Source organism: Brachionichthys hirsutus, unplaced genomic scaffold (genome assembly GCF_040956055.1).
Source record: "Brachionichthys hirsutus isolate HB-005 unplaced genomic scaffold, CSIRO-AGI_Bhir_v1 contig_976, whole genome shotgun sequence".
Classification (NCBI taxonomy): Eukaryota; Metazoa; Chordata; class Actinopteri; order Lophiiformes; family Brachionichthyidae; genus Brachionichthys; species Brachionichthys hirsutus.
The window spans coordinates 1,109,090-1,122,531 of NW_027180316.1; the positions used below are offsets into that span (position 1 = coordinate 1,109,090).

The 13,442-nt window shown below is 42.5% G+C and overlaps 1 protein-coding gene across 2 annotated transcripts in view; it reads right to left on the minus strand.

The window, feature by feature from the left end:
- The window catches only part of dync2h1 (dynein cytoplasmic 2 heavy chain 1), a 65,884-nt gene that overhangs the window by 48,341 nt on the left and 4,101 nt on the right, over nucleotides 1-13,442 (minus strand). For both annotated transcript variants that reach the window (XM_068756703.1, XM_068756702.1), the window contains exons 11-41: nucleotides 13,278-13,402; nucleotides 12,892-13,067; nucleotides 12,586-12,781; nucleotides 12,370-12,465; nucleotides 12,050-12,211; nucleotides 11,797-11,895; nucleotides 11,502-11,641; nucleotides 11,078-11,306; nucleotides 10,677-10,804; nucleotides 10,125-10,240; nucleotides 9,834-9,961; nucleotides 9,415-9,564; nucleotides 9,057-9,262; nucleotides 8,436-8,591; nucleotides 8,213-8,327; nucleotides 7,877-8,047; nucleotides 7,446-7,604; nucleotides 7,034-7,102; nucleotides 6,764-6,918; nucleotides 6,414-6,546; nucleotides 6,184-6,301; nucleotides 5,982-6,094; nucleotides 5,378-5,491; nucleotides 5,127-5,259; nucleotides 3,169-3,398; nucleotides 2,515-2,697; nucleotides 2,234-2,416; nucleotides 1,821-2,044; nucleotides 1,531-1,646; nucleotides 437-636; nucleotides 118-249 (exon numbers count right to left, since the gene is read on the minus strand). In XM_068756703.1, the coding sequence (XP_068612804.1) occupies nucleotides 118-249; nucleotides 437-636; nucleotides 1,531-1,646; nucleotides 1,821-2,044; nucleotides 2,234-2,416; nucleotides 2,515-2,697; nucleotides 3,169-3,398; nucleotides 5,127-5,259; nucleotides 5,378-5,491; nucleotides 5,982-6,094; nucleotides 6,184-6,301; nucleotides 6,414-6,546; nucleotides 6,764-6,918; nucleotides 7,034-7,102; nucleotides 7,446-7,604; nucleotides 7,877-8,047; nucleotides 8,213-8,327; nucleotides 8,436-8,591; nucleotides 9,057-9,262; nucleotides 9,415-9,564; nucleotides 9,834-9,961; nucleotides 10,125-10,240; nucleotides 10,677-10,804; nucleotides 11,078-11,306; nucleotides 11,502-11,641; nucleotides 11,797-11,895; nucleotides 12,050-12,211; nucleotides 12,370-12,465; nucleotides 12,586-12,781; nucleotides 12,892-13,067; nucleotides 13,278-13,402 (4,655 nt within the window). The remainder of the gene's footprint in view (nucleotides 1-117; nucleotides 250-436; nucleotides 637-1,530; nucleotides 1,647-1,820; nucleotides 2,045-2,233; nucleotides 2,417-2,514; nucleotides 2,698-3,168; nucleotides 3,399-5,126; nucleotides 5,260-5,377; nucleotides 5,492-5,981; nucleotides 6,095-6,183; nucleotides 6,302-6,413; nucleotides 6,547-6,763; nucleotides 6,919-7,033; nucleotides 7,103-7,445; nucleotides 7,605-7,876; nucleotides 8,048-8,212; nucleotides 8,328-8,435; nucleotides 8,592-9,056; nucleotides 9,263-9,414; nucleotides 9,565-9,833; nucleotides 9,962-10,124; nucleotides 10,241-10,676; nucleotides 10,805-11,077; nucleotides 11,307-11,501; nucleotides 11,642-11,796; nucleotides 11,896-12,049; nucleotides 12,212-12,369; nucleotides 12,466-12,585; nucleotides 12,782-12,891; nucleotides 13,068-13,277; nucleotides 13,403-13,442) is intronic.

Consider the following 13,442-nt stretch of genomic DNA (forward strand, 5'->3'; position numbering starts at 1 on the left):
CATGTTAAAATAACCCTGGAACCAAAGCTAAATTATACATATATTGAATCTTTGTATTAATTCTGCACATCAAATCATTTCATTAACTTCCAGGTCGGTGCTTCGTCTCTTGCTCACCACTTTGCCCGTCTTGCCAAGAGCACCTCTCAGCATCCTCCACAGTGTTGACTTCCCCGCGCCACTTGGCCCTACTATGACGACTCCCATGCGTTGTCTCAGCTGTTCATTCAGCTCCAGTGCCTTCTTTAACTGCACAGAGGTGAAGCAGTTAATCATTTATCTACCCCCCCCCCCCCCCCCCCCCCCATCATCTTTATGACTAACTATCCAAATGTTATGTAAGATGCTCTTTGTAGGACAGAGTGACACAAACTCTGAATGTATCCTTAGTAATTAACTCTCAGGCTAATAAAGAGATTTCTTCATGCACACACACCTGGCTTGGAATAAGTTCAAGTTGTGCCTCCTTGTAGACTTCCTCCAGTGCATGCGTGAGTATCTGGTCCTCCACGTCGGTGAAATTAACCCCAGAGAAAACATCTCTGACCAGAGCGTCGAAACGGGAGCAATCAGAAAACGTCAGCTTGGACATGGTGTTCAATCTCAATGCCTGCACCACCAGACTGCTCTCCTGAACTGCATGGAAATGAGAGATTGATTCAATTCCCATGCCAACTGGAAATAGGAAAATAAATATAAGACAAAAAGCTCAAATACAGAAAGGGAAGCAGAGAAATAACACCCAATTTCAAACAATTGTTTTGTGAAATGTTGCTTGGCTCAATTGAGCCATTTCTGCTCTGCTCCAGCGACTGTTCTCTGCTAATTAGTAAAGCTGCTCATGATTTAAGAGTTTGTCAATTCTTCTGTTCTCTTCTACAAAGAGGCTGGCCGGAACATTGGCCAGAATGCGTACAGAGATAAATGCAAGAAAAGCCTCAGGGACTCATTGTGAGTTAGGAGGTGCATGTAGTGGGTGTGTAGGTGTGTGTTTGATAGATACGAGGTTCGTGTTGGGAGAGAGGGAAACTAAGTGGAAGAGATCTGAAGAGATGGCGGGATAGCACTGAAAACCAGACACAACAAAAGGAACTGAGGCTGAAAAACTGAGGGCATCAAACCTCAACTTCAGGTTTAGTAAGTTCCTAAATGTCAGCGGACAGTAAGTATTGGGCTAAATGTTTCTTACTCTAAATGATTATGACCCTGATAAAACCAGCTTTTAACAAGAAGTAGCATCTTTGGCAGGATCTTTCTCTTAAGACCTCGAAGGACCTCGGTTGTGGATCAGGATGTTTTTAGCAGTACAGTATATGTCATTCACTGAATCCTGTTTGTCTGCATTTTTCCACTTGGCAAAAGGACCACATGTGTTGTATTGTGCTATTTTCAAGGTCATGGACAAAGAGCCATCCACATTCTCGCACTACTTTCACAGCTTTCCTATAATTTTCTGCTAGTGGGGGAAAGAAGAAAATGCCTCAAAAAAATACTGCAATTTCAAATGAATAATAGCCAAAGGGGTCTTACTCTTGTCCTTCTCATGACTCCTCGTCTGGTGCTGGAGGAGGCTGCCACAGGCCTTGAGGACTGTTTTCAGAGCACGCAAACCCCAGTCATAGTGCTGCTGGGGAGTCAGCAGCTCCCTGGACGAAAACAAAAAGGCACATTTTCACACACTCACAAGCTGTGGATTGGTTTACTGTCACGCTAGTGAGCGGTGGCAAAATCAATATACTGCATAATTAGAAGACTGAAGATAACTTTACACGCCGTTCATACTGATTCTGACCTCGACCCTAACCCAAATCAAACCACACCTGGCGAGATTAAAGATGGCAGCCAGTTTGCGACCCAGTATCTCTCCATTCTTGAAGCCCTCAGAATAGAGGATGACCTCAGCAATGAGCTCATTGTCTGGCCTGCTCATAGCCACGGGCCGGAAGAGCTGCTTCAGGTTGTCTGGAAGCTTCTGTCTGCCTCCATAGCCTTTCCCTGCTGGGTTCAATGTGATGAACACCCCAGAGTTCGGGTCTAATTCCACCTGGAGGATGAAAAGAAGGGAATAATGTGTATTATATATGACTAGTTGTGTAACTTGAATGATGTTTGCTAATTAATGTGCCAAAGGAAACTTCCACGAAAGGACAAACGATTAGACTGACTCACTGACTGATTTGAAAAGAAAAAAGTCGCTAATAGTTTTTAGGCAGCATTCATGTGTTGCACTGACCTCCTTGCCCAGCAAATCACATGTGTTCTTGTGATGTTTAAGAGAGTCTTGAATGGCCTGGATCTGCATGGAAACTGCCGACAACACCGCCTCCTCCAAGCGGTTAAATTCATCAAAGCAGCCCCATGCTCCGCACTTCACCAAGCCCACAAAGATCCGTCCCATTGACTTCACATCAATGCCCTGAAAAACAGACAGATGCACATCAAACAGACCTTCTTGTGTGTTCTCATTTATAGTTTTGGTTATGTCACATACTCTTTTTTTTTTTTTTTTTTTACCTCATCACAGTTAAACACCAAAACTTGTCGTCCAAACAGACCGCCAAGGGCTTTGACAGATTCTGTCTTGCCTGTGCCAGCGGGCCCATAGGGGTTCCCACCAAGCCCCATTTTCATGGCCTGGGTCAGAGTCAGGTAGCACTTATCAGTCAGCGGAGTGTGCACCAGCTTAGCGGCATTCCCCTGGGAGACAGGAAAGGTAGGATGGAGGAGAAAGTGAGAGATAAAGCGAGAAAGAAACGCAGCAAGTTAAGCAGACTCCAGTGAAGATATCACAGAGTGAGGGATGAGTCAGGGGCACAAGAGAGCGGAAAGAAGCCAGCAGAGGATTAAGACAAATAGACAAGTAAAGGAATGACAAACAAATGAAGGACAGGCAAAGGAAACTGAAGGGAATAAGGTTGAGTCTAGCTAGTGTTTCTCATAGGTGCATAAACACTGCCACCAAAAGGTAAGAAAATGACATGTATATCCTCAAAACATACAAAAAAGGATCTCATGAGACATAAGAGTTACAAGCATCAAAGAGTGGCTAGAATTCATATTCTCTACTAACTGCAGCAACAACAAGGGTGTTTCCTTTGGAGAATTCATGCTGGTCAGTCACAAAACAGAAGATTACTGACCTTATATGTGGAGTATTTGCTAACGCACCTGGTATTCATATGTATATGTGAATTGAGCGTCCACCATATGTATGAGACAGCATTTGTCTGGTCCCATGTAAAAGCGAAGCTGCTTCTTCCAGGCCCAGGCATCAGGGCCGGTCGCTCCTGCCTGGTTAAGATGCCTGATCAGACCGATGTTGTGGATTACATCTAAGATCAAGGCTTTCAGCTTCAACGACAGCACGCCGGACTCTGCACAGGAGGACATGTATGAGTCTGAGGATGGCAGAACTGGTAGACCAATGCATATATGAAACCTGACCGTGAAAGAGGTTCTGTTTCAGGAAGTAACTGTCACACACAGGCTTGGTAATATCAGAACGAATTAAAAATGTGTATCATTTTGATCTTTACAATCCAGTTGTTTTAAAGAGAATATTTGTTCTTTTTTTTTTTTATCTCAAAGAGCTGTCTCATTTATATATCTATCTATCTGGATTGTATCCATTACAGGGAAGAATAAATGGATCGTTTACTGCGTAAACAAACCAAACCTCTCTTTTAACAAACTATTTAGAAAGGGGACAAGGATATAATGGAGTTATTCTCCCCGATAAACACAATAATTGACATTGTGCGTCTTCAGAAAATGTCCTCGTTACCAAGAGCTCTTATAATGTAATAACTTCTGTAGCTTGGGAACAGAGTGCCTTTGATGGATTGCTTTTCTCCATGCATTTATAGTGGATGTGAGATTGCATATTTGAAATCATGGCAGGCACAATTGTCACATCCTATTTAGATTACTTGGATGCTGTGTTTTCAGGTTTACATACAGTATATGATGTCAGCATTGCAGCAAAAGCACGCAAAGAAACCAAACCTTGCCATATGGGCAGCCGTCCCATCCAGCTTTATGTGAAAGGAGAGCTTTCTCCAGCTGGGTTTATGGCCCATTAATGTAGGCTGCATAATTAGATTATCCCTCCCCCCCATTACTTTAGTTTCTTTAATCAGTACTGCCACTCCAAAGCATCTTCAATCCACCTGTTTGTTTAATTAGATGAGATGTTATCATGGAGGGGGATTGCTATTTCAAGAGTGTATGGCAAACTTATGAATGCAAGACAGTCGCAAAATTAATTAGATTATCCGCCTTTTACCGTGCTGTGAAAAAAGAAAAGTCTGATTTTCAGAAATAACATCCAAAGCTTGGGGAAGTGTGATGTTTTGTGGGGAAAGCATTGCTTAGATTTAAACATTTCATTTGAGACAGCAATGTGGAATCTGCAAGCAATGTCCCGTGAAATTATGCCACCAAAGGGGCTAGAGGGAACTTTCCATCCCAGGCGTGCAGGAGAACACTTGATTAAAATTCAAAAGTCTTTTTTGAAAATTCAAGTTGCATGGTAAAATACGCTGTCCTGCTTTATACAGGTAGAGATTCTACCCCCCCCCGCAATTAAAACAATTGGAAAGTAAATATGATCCTGAAAGCAATCAGCAAACAGGGCAATATCGAGCATCCTGTCCTGTATAACACCCTGAGCATCATTTAGCTGTAAATGATCTACATATTTAAGATATCATATGCTGCTACTTCTTTAAATCTCTTCTGCGTGGGTTTTCATCTGTCCCGAATAAGAAGTAGATTTTCCTCTCGGTCATTCATTACGCTGAAGAGAAGTTACAACTGGCATCGAGAGATAAAGCATGAGGCTGAATACATTTAGAATACGGTAGGGTATGCAAGCGACAACACAAAACCACGATTAAAGACAGAGGAACAGAAGGAGCGACAGATGGAAAGCTGATGCCTATCAGAAACCACTGGGTATACATTAAAACCCACGCAACCTACTCAATCACAATATACCTATCATATCGTCCTTTAGCCATTTGCCTAACCTGTTACATTCTGTACTAGTTTATGCCTGGATGAAGAGAAAGTGGCTAATTCGTATAAACACAAACTCAGACAGTTACCTTTATGAGCTTGATCACCAGTGTTGGTGTCCACCGTAGTATAGTGTTCTAATTTGGCATTGAGCTCAAGTTCCAACTGCTGCAAATTGTGATCTTTCAAAGCTCTTTCCACATCTTCTGTGAACTGGATTTGCTCAGCCAAGCACAGAATCTGCAAAAGTAAAAAAAAAGAAACAGTCTGTTATTCATCAACAACAACTTTAGAGTTCGGGCCTATGGAAAATCCGATATAAAGGGAATTTTATATAAAGTGTGTATGTTTGTGTTACTTGTGATGGGTAGTGCGAGGGGTCCACCTCCCCTTTTCTCCCTGCAGACACACATTCATAGAGGAGGTGTTTCAGAGTCTCCCTCATTTCCATAGATAGCTCACTAAGCCACACCTGGAGAGGAGAAACATTCAGGCACAAAAACAAGGAAATAAACACAAAAATCAGGTCCTTTAAAAATTACACATCAACAGAAAAAGGATCCATCAGTGCCACAAAGTACAAATACATTATATCTATATTTTACTACTATTCATTAATAGTTACCGGTAGTTCAATCATTGATTAAGACTACTTAATAATGGAATTGCAGTAGTTCCCAAGTATGCTTTATTTTCATCAGGCGTTAGATTCTTGATACAGAGGATGAGTGAAATCCTTGTGAATTGATTTCAAATTGAAATTGAACCAAAGACCTTCATGCAGTGAGCCAACAGCGTTACCCGCTGTGTCATGGTGATGCCCACTGAACGATGAGATGTTTTAAATTCAGAAATTGATTCAGTAACCATAAGATGCACAGTGTGGCTCCACATAATAGCACTCATGAGCATCCCTACCGCACAGTGTACAGAATACACATTAACACAACATTCATCTTTACCTCCACGAGACTGGAGATGCGTACGAGGTTTCTGAGTCGAACCACCTCTCCCTCCAAAGAACACATGGCAACGATGTGCTGACACTCCTCATCAAACACAACACTGTGAATCCCTGCAAAAGATAATCCACACTCATATTAGCTTTACCGTAATACAGTCCAAGCAAAGAATCCAAAGGAGAGAAAAGAGGAGGTTTGTGACCTCCAAAGAGTTTCTTGAGGTGAGACTGGATGACAGTTGGGTTGGTTGCCTGACCGAGAATCTCTAATAGGTCATCATCACCTATGAAGTAAAAGCGTGGGAATGCAGAACGTTTCTCCTGTAACAAAAAAAAAAAAAAAAAAGATGCAAACAAAACAGGTAAGAATGCAACCTTGCATCTTATATTTACAGGATGTGCTCTTTGCACAAGCTTTTGTATGTTTGGGTACCTCCAGGAACTCATTGAGTGACTTCTGGCAGCGTTGAAGTTGATCGAGAATGGCGACCAGTGAATTCCTGATTCCTGCCCTCGAGCTCAGAGACACAACTCTGTTGTCTCTCTTAATATCTGACATTATAGACCTATTATACACAAGGAAAGCATTTTGTGACTGAATGTGTGTAAAACACATTGTGTCTTTAAGAAAAAATCTATTTCAAACTGTGTTCATACTGAATTTCAGCCATAGTCAAGCTGGAAATCATACAGAACATAGATGCTGTGTAAAAAAGAGCTTGCGATATAAAAGAAAAGCTTTAGATTTAATGCTGTATGGAGAGAAAATTCTAATTATAGTACCTGAAATCTTCATCAACCCGTTTGAAGCGGGCCTCTTCCCGGGGCAATGCCCCACGTCCAAAAATAGGCTCCAGGTAAACCCAGCGTCTCTGGATGGCGTTCAGATTGAGCAGATACTCGTCTAAATCAGACAGACGAACCTCCCACAGACCGACCTGGATATCCAACGTAACATGAATGAATGAATGCTGTTATTAACCCACAAGAAGAAAATAAAGAGATTTAAAAAAAAAAAAAAGCACATTCACAGATCCAAGGTTTGGATCTGACCTTATCTCGGAAGCTGCGGTAGTAGGGAGAGTCTTTCAGAGACTGTAGCAGACAGCGGTTATCGCCCACCTGGATGGGCACAGAGTGGTGATGAAGCCAACATTTCTACACAGTCCTGGTAGATATGCCTTCTGGGATTTCTTTTTGCCAAGGAATTTGTGCCTCCTAATCCTAACAGCTCTGGAGCTGGAAAAGTAGAAATTGCTGTATTTTGCTAACCAGAACAGCTAATTCAGGAGATAAGATACTCTGGGAAAACTAGGTGAAAAGATAAGAGGAGATGCTGCTTAAACACACATTTATTTCCCCGATTAAAAATGAGTGACGAATCCTAACTCAGTATGATATTATGCACATTATATGTTTTCCATTTACATGTAATCTATGTTCCTGTTTGCCTCGGCATCCCTACCTGGTTGACGATATCCTTCCAGTCCTTGATGAGGGTGATGGTGCGCCTGCTGCTGTCTGTGTATTCGGTAAGGTTAAAGGTAGCAGCAGCGCCCCACAAATCCAGCTCCCGCAGCGCCTCTCGGATCGTCACTTCAGCCTGAGCACGACTGTTCAGGTCCTAGATGCAGGCGCGCGCACACACACACACACACACTGTTCCATCAACTATGTATTTACCATACTATAAACAAAAATAAATCTAAATCCGCCTGAATTACTCCTCAGGTGCGTTGGGGAAGAATATCTACCTCTGCAGCACCTGTGTATTGATTTGATAGACGTGCTACAGGGATGTGGTTTTCCAGGAACATAATAATCTAACAAATAAAAGAAGCACGTGTCCCTCTAGAAATGTAAACCTTGTACAGTTGTGTGATTGTGTATTCATACCTTAAGCTCCATGGCCTTTTCGACGATGGCATTTGCCACACCGAGCAGGTCATTAAATGTAAGTCTCTCGAGAGTTGTCCCTTTTGGAAGGCCAAGCAAATGGAACATGTCCAACCAGTGGTCCTGGGACAAGTGCTCCCCACGCACGTACTTCAGCACTGGGATCATGTTCTAGATACGAAGGAAAAATGAATAAACATTAACCACTATGCAAGCTTTTAAGATGTCAACTGTCAATGTCCCAAAATAAAATTCATTCTAAAACTTGTCGATAAAATATGATCAAATTGAAAAGAAGACAATGATACAATTTCCCCATCACTTCTACACTTCTACCTTGTATTTGTCAACTTCTCCCTGCAGTTTAACGGACATGGCGGTAGGCTGCTCCAGCTTCCTAAGCCTGTCCTGCCATGAAAACAAAAACTCCTCGAACACATAGACCTTACTCCTGAAAAAAACAAACAGATGCATGAATGAAAACCCAAAAACACAAAGCTGCGACAAACAAAACTGAAATTAACCAAGCCATTAATAGCAGATCTAAGCATGACCCTACCTGAATGTGATCCAGTCCTCCTGGGCCTTTTCTGTGAAGCCTTGCTGCCACTCCTCATACAGACCCCAAATCTCCCTGCACTCCTCCATGTCTCTTTTTGTCTCCTCTGCCAGAGAGAAATCTGGAGCCTCCAGGTCAAAGCAGCTACAATCCTCCCTGAGGAGAGAAAAGCAGTTGAGAGTGGAGAAATTTGAGCACATTGACTCGAATATGGGATGGATTTCTACCAAAAAGCCATCAAGTATTTTCGTGTGTGAATTCCTCGAACAAACAAACAAATTGACAAAAGCCAAACCCTCACTGGCAGAAGCAAAGATATCTGTGATACCAGAAATAGGAATCAGGGAGACGTTGATAAATAAAATAAAATAAAGGTTTTAACCCCCGTTGGATGACGAACATTTACAGTGTTGATTTATTAGTCATATTTATAACCAAACTTATCGTGTCAGATTTAGATAAATCCTGAATAATTCCACAGGCAGAACAAGGATTTATGTAAACCATTTCATTTTAAAGCAGCATTTTCTAACAAGATAAGGGCAATAAACATCCTTATCAGCTGTCCTGACTCTCAGCAAAGGAAAAGCTATAAATCCAGCATATTGAAAAATAACTTACAGCAGTTTACTGCGCACAAGCTCCAGGTCCTGGAACTCCTGCTGCTTATCTTTGATGGTCTGGAGGCATGCGAGAAGGGCGGCGTGATCGTCGGTCTCAAGCATCTCATCTTTAGGCTTCAGCTGGTCCCAGCGGGCTTTAAAGCGTTCTAGGTCTGCCCTGTAGGCATCGATATGGCCAGCAGCATTACTTCGCATCACTTCCACCTATCGGTGAGACAGGGCAGGCAAAATGCAGCAGCGTAAGAGCACGTTCAGAGAGAGAAAGAGAGCGAGTTAAAAGAGCATAGAGCTGAAAGACTTCAATACATTCGGTAGCAGACAGCTGCTGTTTGTAACAGACTGACTGTTTAACTCACCTGCTCTTTAATCATGAGCTGGTGGCTCTCCATTACAAGCTCCAGTTTGTCCCACTTGGCCCTCAGGGAGGACAACGAATCCAGGCCGGCACCAGCCACAGCTCGAAGTAAGCGGTTCTTCTCCTCAGCACACTGGAACTGAGGTAGGATCTATAGAAATGATACCGGACAGTCATACCAGGCATCTGAGACATGACACATGGATGCATCGTACATCAGAAATATAAAAGGACCCACAGCACAATGCGTTTCATGTGAAGGAGAGCAGCACCTGCATAATGTGAAAGCAAAACTTTTGGAAGAAATGTAGAAAATGCACATTTTATTTCTAAAATCATGATGATGGTGTAGCAGAAACTTATTTTCTGACTAATATTATCCATTTAAGGACGTTCCTATCCAGTTAGTGATTTTCTTACTTCGGGTATGCAAGCTTCTATCTGGATATATTTGCCTCTGATAGCGCCGATCTCTTCCATGGTCTCCGGTCTGGTGGACAAGGCCTCCATTGACTCCGAAACAAAACTGTCAATGGCCTGTGTGTGGCCTGCAAGTAAGAAACAACATCGACAGGAAAGGAAAGATAAAGTAAGAATTACAAAGTAAAGAGCAGGGAAATAGGTTAAGATGTGGGTTGTGATTGGTGTAAATTACACTGAAAATCACACAAGATACACACAAAAAGCGCCTACAAGTTATTTGTATTTTACCCTGTATGGACTTCTTCAGAGCCAAAAGCAGCATGTCAAATAGTCGCTGGATGAAGTCATCGATGACAGATTTGATGGGCTCACAGTTAATCGTGATGCAATCAACCTTCTCCTGACTGACAGAAAGGGAAGGAGAAGATTAGTGTCTAAATAAAGAAAGTGTTCTGTATTTGTGGTATTCAGTGAACCTGCCTCTTAAGAATTTAATAAGGAAGTCAATGTAATCCCTCAAGGGTAGAAAAATGTCATGACAAATGCAATACTGTAAATGTTGTTGAGTTGTTGCTACACCACAAGTGAGTTATACCATGTTCAACAGTGAAATCTGTCCTTTCGTGAAAAGAACATGGTGCAACAAGTATTTCACATTCTTCAGGCTTTTTTTTTTATCATCAGCTTTTTAACAATAAGATAACAACTTCCACAATTCCATGCCATTTCACAATGTCATCGAAATCCTGTGGTAGGAATGACTCATATTCAGGGTGTGTTTTGTTCTCTATTAAACAGATATAATGTTGTCATACTGAGTGTTCTATGTGTGTTGGGCACCTGGGAAGACGTTCCGACTCCTTTCCCCTGGTTTTCAGGGCCTTGAAATTTCTCTCCCAATCTTGCACGGAGTTCAGATGCTTCTCCATTAACTTCTCTAAATCCACCTGGCCCAACACCACCCACTCCTGCGTCTCACATAAAAAAACATTTAAACTTGTTTGGGGACTTTGCACATAAGAGAGGCTCCACAAAACAACAATTCATAGAATACTATAGGTGACACCTGACGTGCACAAGGTGCTGTTGGAAAATTCCCCCTAGTGACTCAGATGTGCTCATCTGTTGTGCACACTTCTGTCAATTTGTCACAGTTCTCTTGATGTTTTCGGGTTGCTTTTTTATCAGGTACCGGTAATCAGAATTCTTATCAGTGTCAAAGTCATGTGTTGCTCAGGCACCTTGAACTTGTGTTGTATTTCCTGCAAGCGGCTGAAAAGATCCTCAGCTTTGCTGAAGATGGTGAGGAACCCAGATGCATTCCTGTCAATCATGACGCTGAAGATAAGCTCCTCCCCCTGGGCACTGACCCCTTTGAACTGGTTTGGGATGGAAATGAAGCGCTTCATCTCCCTGAAGTAGCGAGCTCGCACCTCCTCAAATGGAGGACGGAACTGTAAGCGGCCCTGCCTGTTAACAAAAAGGGGGGGGGGGGGACAATTAAAAATGAACTTTTTTTTTTTTTTGCACTGAGAAGTAATATTTTTATACGGCAGAGAATAAAGAGAAATAGTCGCAGGAGAGGAGGAGGAAAAACATGATAACTCAATCAAATGGTGAGCGACAGAAAAAGAGTGAGAGTGTAAAAAGAAGGCGTATACTGACTTGAAAGTGAGGTCTATGTGTATTTCAGGTAGGTTCTTGTTCAGAGCCTCCAGCCCCATCTGATACTGGTGTTCTAGCGCCTTGTACAGCTGATGGTTCCAATGCTGGCGCCATGCCCGCATGTCATCAGATCTGAAACCCTTTGTGTACACATACGCACATCATCTTTATAACAATTTTGACAAATGATTATTCACAAAGAGAATGATAGCACCCATCATGTCATGAATTTAGAAATAACTTATTCAAGAAAAAATCACACAAAGGCAAGCATATTTCCGACTGTGATGGATACCTGAGCCTCCAGGGTGGCGAAGCCAGTCCTGAGGTCCTGAAGGCCATCCTTCCACCGTTGCTGATGCCTCAGTAGGTCCACATTCGTCAGTGTCACCACCTGAGAACATACACCCAGACACATGGGAAAGAAATACACAAAAGAACAAGCCTTTAGTCAGCAATCTCCCATTATGAATGCAAAAACAATAATTCCACTTAGTGCTTGCTGCATTTCTATTCAGTGACATCATAAATTAACAAGGGACTAGAACCTTTTCAATGAAGTCAGTGTGCCATTTGCGTAACTTCCTGTTCTCTGTGGAGAGCTTCTCAGCAGCAGCCTGCAGCTTGTTGATGTAAACTTCCAGCTCTTTGGGGGAGTCCCAGGTGATCTGGAGTTTACCCCCTGATCCCTTTGACTGAGAATGAGGATTCTGACCAATACAAGCAGAAAGATTAGCACTGGTTCAACATATAAAATGAACCTTCGTGAAACACATTTCACGATGTCATTGGCTTTGAATTCCCAACATTGGATTTCTAAAGATATGTATGGTATAAAAATTATACTTAAATACAAATTATTATTCACCTTAATGACTTGCTCAAAGGCCAGGGCAAGACCAAGCATCATAGGTCTTTGGGAGGGAATCATCTGCTGGTCAATGGTGTTATAGAAATGGGCCACCTACAACAGTAACAGTAACATTCTGTTACTGCATCAAGTTGAAACAAAATGTGTGTGTGTGTGTGTGTGTGTGTGTGTGTGTGTGTGCGTGTGTGTGTTTATCCTGACCAACCCTCTCACCTGTTTTAGGACGATAGCTTGTCTGTAGAATTTGTCTGCAGTATTAGCAGCCTGTTGAATCTTGGCTGGGATGGGAAAGCCCAGCGCAGAGAGCTGCCTGACCTCCCTGAGCAAACACACCAGTCTGTCTGAATACTGGATCTTAAGCCGCCCATCCACATGGTCCAGGTCCATCACACGGTTACTGGCCTGGAGACTAGTCAGAGGGCGTTAGATTGGAGAAATACAGAACATAAGATCCACGTTCACCTGAAGTGTCATTGTTCAGTGTGAAAAATGGTGGTCAAAGTGTGCGCTTGTTCAAACCTGATCCCCGACTTTGGGTCCGCCAGGCCAGACAGTAAGTCTCTGGACCAGTCCTCAAACTGTTCCTGCTCATAGACCCGCAGAACCTCGAACAGATCATCACAGAAATGCCTGAACCCTTTGACAGCAGACAGATCTGATAACAGTGCCTCAGCTAACCGGATGGAGTCCTCGACCTAACATAAGAATGCAAGGCGGGGAACAGAAAAGCAAAAAGTGTTCTTTTAGTCACCATCGGAAAATTATATAAATTAACATCATTCTTTTTTTTTTTTTTTCCTGGTAGCCCCAGCTATCTGCTATAAACCAGGAAGTACTATGTGGTGGTCAGTCACATTAATCAATCATGCACACATTAGCACACAGACCACATGCTACTCAAATACCTTGTGTATGAGCTGTCGCACCCAGACAATTTTGTTGACCACCTCAGGGAGGTTTCTACCAATTAGTGGTCCAGACTTGTCTCCAGGATCTCCATGGCAACGACTTTCAAAGTCAGTCTTCAGGCCTAAAAAGTAGCATTTTTTTAGTCCAAATCACTTTTCTAC